General features: G+C 39.2%; 1 protein-coding gene across 1 annotated transcript; it reads right to left on the bottom strand.

Moving 5' to 3' along the window:
- Positions 1-3133: 3133 nt before the first annotated feature.
- On the bottom strand, positions 3134-3599 carry LOC147610296 (uncharacterized). The gene is made up of 2 exons (XM_086786547.1): positions 3396-3599; positions 3134-3311 (listed from the first exon to the last, which is right to left on the bottom strand). The coding sequence occupies exons 1-2, from the start codon at positions 3581-3583 to the stop codon at positions 3134-3136; spliced, it is 366 nt and encodes a 121-aa protein (XP_086642673.1). The 5' UTR covers positions 3584-3599.
- Between the last annotated feature and the right edge of the window lie 9158 nt (positions 3600-12757).

The following is a 12757-nucleotide window of genomic DNA, read 5'->3' as shown; positions in this document are numbered from 1 at the left end:
TTGGTTGTTCTCCCTTAGTTGTAGAGGATTTGGATGATATGTCCTCTATCTCTTGGTTTTTCGGATAGATGACTTCTACATCCCTTTTACAAATTATCTACTAGGATTATTTCATGGTAGCAACTCATGTGTATGGGCTCATGCCTTGTGTGCTCATATCTCACGACTATCTGGGCTCACATATTTTTTAAAAAATAAGCTCACAGATTTTTATTTTTATGAAATGGGTACACTTCAACTCAAAGTGCTACATGAGGCTCTAAGCCCTGAGGATTGGTGCCCAATTATTGGGCAATACTTATACTTTAATGCTCTAATAATTATAAAGGATTTTTTAGAACTCATTGGTAAAGGTTATATAATAGGAAAATAGTTATAGGACACGAGTAGGTGTGTCCTTTTATAAGCCTTCAAGGACATGGGTAAATGTGTCCTTACAAGTATTTAAGGACATTGGATAGGCGTGTCCTTATATAAATCTTCAACTCAGTTCTAATTAGCTTGTACAATATTAGGTTCAAGTCAGTTCTAATTAGCTTGTACAATATTAGGTTCAACTACCTCTCGACTCTCACATCATGTCTCTATAGGCATATGTCATGTAGGCTTACGTCATATCTTGTAGGCTCACATCGCATCTCTCTGTAGACTCATGCGTGCTAGACTCACGAGATTATGGGCTCACATCTCCCAACCCAAGACGTTGTTGGTTAGCTCTAGTTACTGCTTACACAATTACAAAGCTGTTTATGTGATGACCATCCAAGTGCCTGTAGGTCTCACTCATGGTGGTTTACAATGCTAGCCAATGACAATAGATGTTAGACATCTAGTTATGATTAGAGGGGTGACCACGTGTGGGCTGGCCTTGGCTAGTTTAGGAAGCCACCTATGTCTTTTATAACATTAAGGCTATATAACAAACCCAAAAAGTCTAAAAGATTCAATTTTTGGGGGAGAACCCGGGCAGAGAACCCTTGACTTAACATAAGATAGGAATTTAGAAATAAAGAGAGAGTCCCCCCCCCTTGATGACTAATATGCCGATGAAGATCTTCTTGATGTAGATCGTAATGTCGATGTAGCTCTCGATCTTCTTCATGTTGATGTAGATCTTGATGTTGATGTAGCCCTTGGTCTTCTTTATCCTTGATTTCATTGTGTAATGAAATTCATGCAGGCAAAGATGGATCATATTCTCAATGTATTCATAAAGCCTGACATTGATGCATGTCCCTTTCAAATGATAATGTATTGAATCTACTTAAGGAGGTCTTAGGCTTATCAAACGGCTAGTGTCTTGTCTTTGTACAAATGATTTATGAGCATGATAGATGCGGTACATGAAGCATATAAGCTCAAAAATCCCATTGTTCCACAAACAATGCTGATACAGATTTATACCCGATTTTGGATTAACAATTTGACCACTCAAATGAAGGGGAAAATCTGATTTGATGCTTTACTAAGGTTTAGCAACACTTGAATGTGAGATATGAACCATTAATGGCCCTAAAAACCTCATATGATTAGCACTAATCAAGGTATTAGCAAAATCAATTTTATGTATTTGAGCATAAAATACCCTGATTTAGAGAGCACCGTCGAAGGGGAAAATCAAAGGGATTTCTTGATATGAGCCTTTGGCAAGTAATAGCAAGTCCCCAATGGTATGATTTAGCCCTTGATGACACTAATTGATGAGTATAATTAGCACTAATTACTTGCTTAATGAACAAAAAGCTGAAAATGAAGATATGCTTGAATCTCCTCCTTCTTTGATCATTTTGTTTCAAGATTTGGTTTGTAGAGAGCTTATACCATGCTATTGAAGATTCTAAGAGCAATTAGATTGATTCAAAGTAGAGCTGCTGATTTTAATCAATGAAGTCTATGTTTTTACATTTTTTGATCTGCTCCTCCCAGCTACTCCTTTGCACCAAATAAGCTTAAATTTCATGAGATTGTTGGTCTTACTATTATAGAGTGACTATAACCAAGAGCAATTAGACCAATTCAAAGTGCCGATGACTCCAGTTTTGCTACGTTAAGTTTGCTGGCTTTGTGCGCTTCTTCTCCTTTTCGAATTGGGCTGAACCCTTTGAGTTGTGGCTTAACAATTGAGTTAAGAAGGTGTGGCTAAGAGGGTTTGGCAAGATATTATGTGTGGTAGGAGAATCGATCAAAAAACTAGCAAGGGGTAGAGCTGCGTTTTTTCAAGAAAGAGAAAAATTGATAAAATGGGTAATTTCTCACTAATTTTTGCAAGGAGAACCAATCAAAAAACTAGCAAGGGGGTAGAGCTACATTTTTGCAAAAGGAAAATTGATAAAATGGATAATTTATCACTTATCATGATTAGGAAATGTGATGATGAGCAAGGATTAAGCATGAATCACTCAAAAGCATAGCTTTGATACGGGGGATTTTTTTTTGCGAGCTTTTTTTGCCGAGCTTTTTGGAGCAATGAACAAGGAGTCCGAGCTTTGCAAAGGACCATGAACTTACTATGAGCTTTGTAAAGGACCAAGAACTTACTTACATATAAATAACAAGCTTTGAAAGATCAACAATATAAATTTCAATCTTTTGATCCACATCATACTTATTGATATAATTACATATATTCATATATGTAACTAAATTCATGCACCTCATACATATACACATACAAAATATACATATACATACATACATGCAAGAGCTACCTACATACATACTAACATATATACATACATACATACATACATACTTTCTTACTTACTTAAAGGAAAAAAAACAATCCTTTAAAGATAAAAAATATATATATCGATCTGTAAAGTTCCAAACCTTGAAAATCTCGATTACAAAGTCTTTGATCCACATCATACTTATTGATATAATTATATATATACATATATCTACATAAATTCATACACCTCATACATATACATATACATACATACATATATACAAGAGCCACCTATGCAGCACTAACATATATACATACATTCCATACATACATACTTTCTTACTTACTTAAATATAAAACACAATCTTTTAAAGATCAAAAATGTATATATCGATCTTTAAACTTCCAAACCATGACAATCTCGAATACAAAGTCTTTTGATCCACAAATTATAGCATTCTTCTACATGTCATCCCGACCTAATGAGAAATCTCCCAGACATGCTTTGGCTACCTCCATGTCATTCTCTATCCCCATATAGTGCCTTTTTAACTCTTGGCATGCACGTCCCAAGCCTCCACATCCCGCAAAAACGTCCAAGACACTATCTCCTTCACTTGAGAAGGTCTCCACTAGCCACCTACAATGAAATACAATCATAAACGTGCATCTAAGTATTTTGAAAAAGTAGCTATGAAAATGACCAGAATGAAAATTGTCTCACCTAAAGAACATAGGAGATCTTTCTGCACCACCTCGAATGTAGCGCTCCAAGACCATTGTGCGTTGGAATGGATGCTTCTTATTCTTCTCAAAAATGAAATTTCGTTGAGCGTTGAATAACTTCTTTGAAACATTTTGCCCAGCCTCACGATCAATAATAGGGACATGGCAATTTACTCGATAGAACATACTAAGCGCCAATGTATCCACCTACCATAACGAGAAAACATTATGTTTGGATATCCATACCACATAACATGTATACACAAAGGGAAATATTTTAGAGATTATGACTTACCCATTCTCCATTGTCATACAAATAACTTGATTCCACATGAACAGACATTGTTCGATGCATGACCAATCCAACTTTCTTTCCCATGGAATATATTTTAGGAAGTTGATCCATTAGACTCAAACACACAAACCAACCCTCATCAGCCACAAACAAACCAACAAAACTGAGTGTGGCACGTATCAATGATGAAGAAACTTGATTCCATGAGGGACACCCATCTGTATCTACATCAACAACTTGTAAACCTGTAGGAAAGTCAGCCCATACGAGGCGAGCCACTGTATCTGAGGGAGCACCTCTATGAGATAGAGCCTTGGGAATCTTCATCAAGAATTCTTCCACACTACATAAAAGATTTATGATGTTTGGTTTTGGTAAGTACAACTTGGAAAACTAATTATATGGTGAAATTATTCTTTTTACCTATCTGAGCCCTCCGAAAGAGTGTGGATGTCTACCAGCAATATGTGTGAAAAACATCTCTCACCTGCAAGTAAACAAGATAAAAAATGAGATGCATTTCGAAAGCACACACTTCTCAAAATAAATTTGCAATGGAAAGTACTCTTACTAGTCATGTCCATGATGTCACGTTGTCCTGACACCTCCCCCTCTTGAAGATGCTCTGGAGGGTCTCTCTCTTGATTTTCATTTGTGGGGTCTCCCTCTTGAACATCATGCATAATGTCAAGACGTCTCTTTGTTCGCCTCTCACGTTGCACTTGAGATGATGTAGATGTATGCTCTTGGTGTGATTGTGGCACTCGTGACAGTGGTGTGGATGGTTTTGGGGCCACGCGCGAGGATCCAACTACTGGAGACTGGGTCAAGATTGTTGGCTGTGGGGAAGGTATTCTAGAGTCTTCTTGAGTTGGGGGCTCTCTTTCAAGCTCAGATTGGAAATTCTTAAATTCTTCAAGAAATAGATCAAGATAATTAGTAAAAAGGTAAAAATCCCCATACCTTTTTGTATATGTATATGTATGTAGATGTATATGTATCTATGTATATGTATATGTACATGTATGTGTATGTGTATATGCATATGTATATGTATATGTATGTAGGTATGTATCTATGTATATGTATGTAGGCATGTGTCTATGTATATGTATGTGTATGTATATGTATGTAGGTATATGTATCTATTTATATGTATATGTATGTAGGTATGTATATATCAAAACTTAACAATGTTTCTTTAAAATCTAACATGCCAATTCTTAAATGTAACATGAACTTTGTATGTATGTAGGAATTTAGTGTATGTATGTAGGTATGTATTTATGTATGCATATGTATATATACATATGTATATACATATGTATTTGTATATGTATATATCTGTATGTATATGTATCTAATATGTATATGCATATGGATAGTTTACATATGTATAGGTAGGAAGGTTTACATAAACATATACATTTACATTTACATGCATATAATTTAGTAGAAAGCAAAAAAGTACCTTTTTCTAGAAGCTCCTCACTTGGAGGCACATGATTTAGAGGATAGTCCAACCACCAAGGACATCTCTTAAATTCCCAATCAGAAACCCCTCTCTCAACCCATTCCTTCGGATACATTGTTTCCGAGGAATTTGGATCTACCCATTCTTTGATTGCTTCCGTCTCTTCGTCCATTAGACCTTGGCCAATGAGTAGCTGCACCCACCTACATGTCCAAAATAAAACAAACAGTACTAAAATATTTTTTTAAAAGCGTATATGTATTTTCTACAAAAATGTAATGGCATTGGAAGATATATACCTATAGACAACCCTCTTTGCGGCATTCTCCACCTCAGGTTGCTTTTGGCCTTCCTTTACTTTTCCAATCTTTGCCCACACCTCATGGAAGGCCCATGGTATGTGTTTCAATCGCTCCTCTTGCACCCATTGCATAAATGGTGGGATGTAGATAACATCATCATATACCAATAAACCCTCCAAAATAGAGTCTGCCTCCCCTATTAGCTCTTCCCAATACAACTCTTTCTTCATATGCAGCAACGTCTTTTTGTTATCCCCAAACATCTCTGAAATTACCTTGTCCTTTGCCCTCCCGGTCATAAGCATTTGAAGCAATTCCGTCTTCCTATTTCAGCATCATACCAAACCCATAAGAGATTAGATATTAAGGTTAGTTTATGTTAAGGGAGGTTTATTGACATGTGACATACCTTTGAGTTGAAATCCGAGATATGGCGACTGTGTAGAGCTTTTCTTTGGTCAGAGCAACCAATCCCTTCTTGGACCAATCATAGTTATATACGAGTTGAAAGAATGCATCACCATTGGATGGGTTTGCAATTATGAGCATCTTGTACGCTCTATCTCGAAATGTTTGCTCTACACCACGTCTGGCTTTCTCACATTTTGTCTCATATTCTTGCAACCCCATGGCATGTCTATCAATGCATGATATAGCTTGCTTCACCGCATTTTCAAACGGTGTCTACGTATAACGAAAAGGACTCATTATCACTCACACGATTAAAAAACATTGATAATCCGTTTATTAATGATATTGGGAAATGCAAACACTACCTTCCACACAAGCTGTGCCAAGATTGTAGCTGGAGCATTGTACCATTGCTCTCCACTTCGTCGCTCCAAACTAAGCTCCATTAAAGCCCACCTCCTTACGTCTTCACCTAGGTAGTCCAATATGGATGATTTGTCCGCCATTCCAAATCGTTGAAACATGAAGATCTCATGTGACAATGTGGGTGTCACACTAGTGCGCACCAATCTGTGTTGTAAAGAGTCACAATGAGCTAAGAACTTAACTATGACTTCACAATGTCCATAATTAAGTAGAGAGAGATCACTTACTCATTTTGAGATCGCAAAGCCAATAGCAATTCTCCTTCTTGCTTCTTGTCCACAACCAAAAATTGACATTTGACCCGGACATGGCGTGAGGGGCTATGAGACCAAGCTAGAGAAAGCAAAATAAAGATATTACAATATATTACTTTTAATGTTGCATAAAATCACTCTATGACATTCAAAAGAACATACCTTCGCGCACTCGAGACATCCATGCCTTCACACGATGATTGCCATCCCATACAAGAAACTTCTTACCACTGAGATCCTCCCACTCAGTTCCTCTGATTTCATCCTCAAATCTGTCATGTTGTACTACCCAGTTTGGTCCCCATTCTTGCAAGTCTATTTGTGTGACCGCGAAATACATAGAGCTTCCTGGACGTGTAAGTGAAACTAAAAAAGGAGGAGATGCTTCGACATAACCATGGCAGTCAAAAGAATCACGAAACACCTCAAGCTGGGTAGAAACTGTACGGATGGATTCATTTGGAATCAGCCTACATAAAGGGACCAATGGGGTAGAGGAATTGCGTTGCACAAAAAACTTAGTGAATACATCACCAAGCAATCCCAATTCAATAGATTTTCCAAGAAGCCTTCTATGGGTCTCCCCAGTACTAGATTCAGGGTTCTCCGTGTGAGTTGGAGGAGGTGAGCTCATTTCGTTCTCCAACACAAGCACTTCTTCCTCATGACCAAGAGAATTATGCGCTTCTGTTTCCTCTCTAACGGGAGATACATGTGAGGACAAAGGTGTCCGTGATTGAGCTTCCTCGCTAAGAGTCAAACAAACACGCCCAGATCTTAGTGAGTATCCCCTGTTGTCTGTAAGAAACACACACCAAGCCCAAGTAAGCATATCTAAAACAATAAAACATAATCTCAATAGAATCTTGGCTATTCACATCATATACCTTTCTTAGTCTTTGCCTGTTGTTTTCCTGCTTTTCTTGGAGCCATCTTCCTTTCTTTTGCCCTGAATATGAGTAGCAAAAAGTTTGAGCTGAATCACACATAAACCCTACTTCATGTATATAGGAAAACATCAACCTCACACACAAACATCTCCTACTAGTGTGTGTGTGTGTGGGGAGAGAGAGAATAGCATAGACATGAAGTGAAGCCACGGATTATATTGAAGAGCTAGAGTTGCAATGGGCTCTTCTGGTTAGAGTGCACATTTGAGGAGAAACCAATAAACCTGAGCTTCCTAGCTTAATACAAGAGCCATTGAAGGAGCTAATATATATTGGCTATTCATGGTGGCAGTGATGCAAACCCATTGCAGTGTTTCGTCCGAGAGGATTGGTGTTTCGTCCGAGAGGACCATGATATAAGCGTAGAAGGATGTGCAGGTGCAAGAACCATTATGCAAGCCTTACTACTGAGAAATGCACCCGAACTCGTCTGCCCATTTCTTTGTCATCATCATTACGATGATCCATAGCCAAATGTGAGCTCAAATTCATTGTGCCATATGTTCAAGCAATGATAAATGCGTACAAGAAATGCACCATTCAAATGGGACTTACACGACTCTACCAAACCAATGCTTGGACATCCATAATCTAATCGCACGTGAGGGAGAAGCTAACAAGCTTCCTCTCTACTCACTCCATCTCTCTCTCTCTCTCTCTCTCTCTCTCTCTCTCTCCTTATCCTGTTGATCTCAAGCAAGAATAAAGCAAGCTGACCTCAAGAAAACACCACACTCAAGCACTCACATATGCAAGAAAGTAACTCAACAAGATTCCATAGCCAAAGATAAACATAAACATAGAATCATGCAAGAATTAAGAAGAGAACTAGACAATCAAGAAGGAAGGATCTCCAAAGCTTGAGCTCAATAGCAGATTATATTATGAGAAGTGACCTTAGACACCCTCATAAGTCAGTTATATACAACTGGGCTTTGTTTATCCACCCACACGTGTCCTCTTTACATATACAAGACTTACATGGTCGACTTTCATTACAACAATGGGCCTTTGGCCATATACAACATGAAATATCTAAGCTAGGGTGGGTGGAGATTACAATTGTCTAGATTTCTCACTCGGAAGCGTTACTATACACGACGAGCAGTGTGAGTGCAAGAAGTTTTGGATGGCCTCATGTTGAAGTGGAGGATTTACTAAAAAAAATTGACATGCTGCACTGGAAAAATTCGACCATGAAACACTCCTTGAATGTCCTTTGATGATGGGGTGGAAGGTATGGAGAGATGCTTATAGTAGTCATAGATTTTCCTGAGTCAGGTCGATGGCAAAATCGAATGCTAATCTCCGAAATTCATTTTGAAGATAGATGTGCCACCCCCATGAGCTCTTTACTTCATTGAAACCTTCGAGGAAAGTAGCCAATGTGTGGAATATTTTGTAAATGTAGATCTTCAAATTCCTTATGCTCACCCATAAACATGCTTATCACTTCAAGCATGCATTGTTCAATGATGGCTTCACTTGGCAATGAGACGGTAGAGATGGTAAATTTGGAAAGTTGAACGCCACCGGCTCCACCTCTTCAAACGCCACCGGCGGCTCCACCTCCCATGGCCTCTCTTCCAGCAAGTCCACTCCCCCGGCAGAGCCTGGGGATGGTCTGCGCTAGCGCAGACCATCCCCAGGCTCTGCCGGGGGAGTGGACTTGCTGGAAGAGAGGCCATGGGAGGTGGAGCCGGTGTCTCCTAACACTTAACACTTGACCTACGCAACGCCACAATCTCGATGTCTTCAGCACCATTAGCGCCTCGTACACCTCGTACACCTCGTCTTCAGCACCGTCAGCTACCACGTACACCTCGTCTCCGCCAACGCAGCGAAAGCTACCACGTAAGGAACGCCACCGGCTCTACCTCATGGCCTCTACTCCAGCAAGTCCACTCCCTCGGTAGAGCCTGGGGATGGTCTGCGCTAGCGCAGACCATCCCCAGGCTCTGCCGGGGGAGTAGACTAGCTAGAGAGGAGGCCATGGTGGAGGTGGAGCCGGTGGTTACGAAAGCTACACCCTAAACCTCCAACGAAGCCGCTGCCGGCGCAGAGAAAAGAAAAACAGAGAAAAATCGAGAACAAAGAAAAAAAAACTTACCTCTTCTGTCTGCTTCTGCCGGCGCATTCGTCTGCCTGCTGGCTGAGTTTTGAAAGAATCCTTCATGTACCCTAAATTTCTTCGTGTACCCTTTAAACTAAGCACCACATATGTGTGTGTGGCCTAAAACATACTTAGCCTAAAAATAGATACATATACACACACATATATATATGTCAAAATGTATTAAGCTCTATGTGTTTTATTGTACACACGTACATTTTATAGTTTAGGCTATTTAAATATGTATATATATATTGATGTTAATAAATGTCTAAAAATGTATTAGGCTCTATGTGTTTTATTGTACACACGTACATTTTATAGTTTAGGCTATTTAAATATGTATATATATATTGATGTTAATAAATGTGTGTGGTGTGTGTGTAGCCTACTAGATATATAATCTAATATATTTGTATATCCTAAAATAAGTAAAAATATATCCTCGTTGGGGGATTCTTAGCCTAGAATATATACAATATATTAATATAAATATAAACGTGTGTGTATGTGTATTTACATATATCCCCATCCGGGGTTCTTAGCCTAGAATATATACAATATAATAATATAAATATAAACATGTGTGTGTGTGTATTTACAAAGAGATAAGCCTTTTATTAAAATAACACTTAGAATCAATAAATGTTTATATTTGTGTATTTTTTTATATATTTGTAGATACATATACATTTGTATATTTTTTATTAAAAAATTTTATCGTGGTCATTCTCAATCGTGATTGCTCCACCTTGTTTTATCATTTCAACCACCTACATTCTCAACCGTGATTGCTCCACCTTGTTTTATCATTTCAACCTCCTTCATTCTCAATCGTGATTGCTCCACCTGTTCCTTCGTTTTTATATTTTCATTCCACATTTTCGTCTCTCCTGTCCTTTCTGTTTCACATTTTCGTCTCTCCTGTCCTTTCTGCATCTTCATATTGCCTTCCCTATGGAGCACACTGTTACCTTTGAGTGGGAGCTTGATGGCTGTAGCAAAAAATCTCAAACTTTAATACTTCTCCATTAGACCACGCTTGTCAGTCACGGATATCTACAAGGGTTTTTGCCTTCTTCACATGCCCTTTCTGGAGTGAAAGCTACTAGGACCGATGGAAGCCTACAGGAAATCATCGCTCATTATGATATGGAGGGCAATAAAAACTATCTCATAGATATTTGCATCAGGACTTGGTGAATCGCATGCGGTGTGACAGTGGAGGTGACTTGTCAAAATCCTGGGTTTTTTTTTATCACACTCATCGAGTTTTTGGTTGGTCAACAATGGCTTGTCATGTTTACGACCCAAGGTGAGACTACGTACTCCAATTTTTTCATTTCTTTCATTAACCTTGAATGATAGCTGACTGAAAAAATTATCTCCAAAATCTTATAGTGTTCAAGAGCTGTTGACAATTGCCACATGCGAAATGAAGGAGGAGGATACAAAAAGCCAAGTACTATTTTGGGAAATGCTGAATAGCACAATGGAGCAATGCGGTTATGCACCCGCACACTTCTATGGGTTTATGGCTGATGAAGCAGGGTCTAATTGGTGTGCAGTTAGGACCGTTTTCAATGGGGGTCCGCACAACATTATGGAGGACAGGGAGCGAACGTGCTTATTCCATTGGAAACAAAGTTTGATGAAGCATGCTAAACAATGCGTGAAGGCAGAAAGTCGACAACACCATATTGACTTGTGTGAAGAATGGAGATTGGCAACCAATAAGGAGTCAGCTTTCTTAAAAAGTAAAGAGATTCGTGAGTGGTGGAGAAATGGACATGTTCATGAGGGAAAACTATCAGTGATGGATACGTGGATGAGTTGGTGGGAAGTACGAATAGCACATTGGGGCAACCTCATGTCAAGGGTGAGAAATTTTATGGAGAACTGATATGTTGTATGGATGCATTTGCATTGGAGTCAATTTTATGAATTCTTGTATGAAACCTCTTGTGTGCAGGTGGTCTTAAGCTCGGTGGATTTAGCACAAACCCCTCGAACAAACTTATCTGAAAGTGTACATGGGAGTTGGCTTGCTGGTGAAGGATACAAGGAAAAGGTTAGCTTGTATGGTGCGTGCATTTCAGATATGGCAAACGCTTTACTACAAAGTGCAAAGCAATATGCATATCAGATGGGGAAGCACAAAGGTGAGGGACCAAGCTTGAGCAAGTTGCTGGACAGGGTAGCAGTAAGGTCAAGATTGACACCACCACAAGTGGCTCGCATGGTCCATGAAACAGTAGCTAATACTCCTATGTATGAGGAATCAAGGCCTCTACATGGGGATAAGGAGACTATTCAACGGAAGAGGGTGAGGACAACGGAAGTAGACCAATGCTCACATCGTCCAGGTTATGTCATGCAGAGCAGACATCGTCAAAATCGGGGAACAGCAAGAAGAGTAAGTTTTGGAGATAGATCTAGAACAAACAGTGCAGCAAGTCCCGCTTCAAGGGGAGGACCAAAAAGTCCAATGACTGGAGGAAACAAAGATGTCGGACATGAAGAGCCTAAACAACATTATGGCACAATGAGCGGAGGACAAATGCATGTAAAGCAAGAGGCCGTTGGACGCACAATGTGGGCCATTAGACGAACCCCATTGAACTCAAAAGTCAAATGTTTGGGAGGTATTGATGGAAACACTATATTCGTGAGTTTGGGAATTTCCCAACTCCCATTTTTTGAATACTAAAAAGGTGGGACATGGATAACATGCCTATAAGTTTCTCAAAACCATATCATGTGACCTATTGTTGGAAAGCGCTTGGAAAATGGAATCTAGTGAGCTATAGAGCGCTCAATTTGGAGTAACGGTGTTCAAGTTATGATTAATCCAAAGATTTGACCACGTGTCCCAAACTACTGGGAAATTCCCATATTCCCCAATATGGTGTTTGGAAGACTTAAGTGCAACTCATTCATATAGGGAAGCTCTATTGGAGTTGTTGCCCCTAGCTTCTACTCAGAGCGACGACATCCTGGTCCGGGAGGGCCAAAGGCTCAAATGATGTGGTTTTGTCCTTCAGATGTTTCACACACATGGCATGTAGATCCAAACATAATATACAAGCCATCATACCCAGATATGTGGAAAGTGGATGTTGGGACCAACATAAC

The sequence above is a fragment of the Cibotium barometz genome, chromosome 49, assembly GCF_041138505.1.
Source record: "Cibotium barometz isolate CiBa-2024 chromosome 49, ASM4113850v1, whole genome shotgun sequence".
Lineage (NCBI taxonomy): Eukaryota > Viridiplantae > Streptophyta > Polypodiopsida > Cyatheales > Cibotiaceae > Cibotium > Cibotium barometz.
This window is presented reverse-complemented; position numbering and strand designations above follow the sequence as displayed.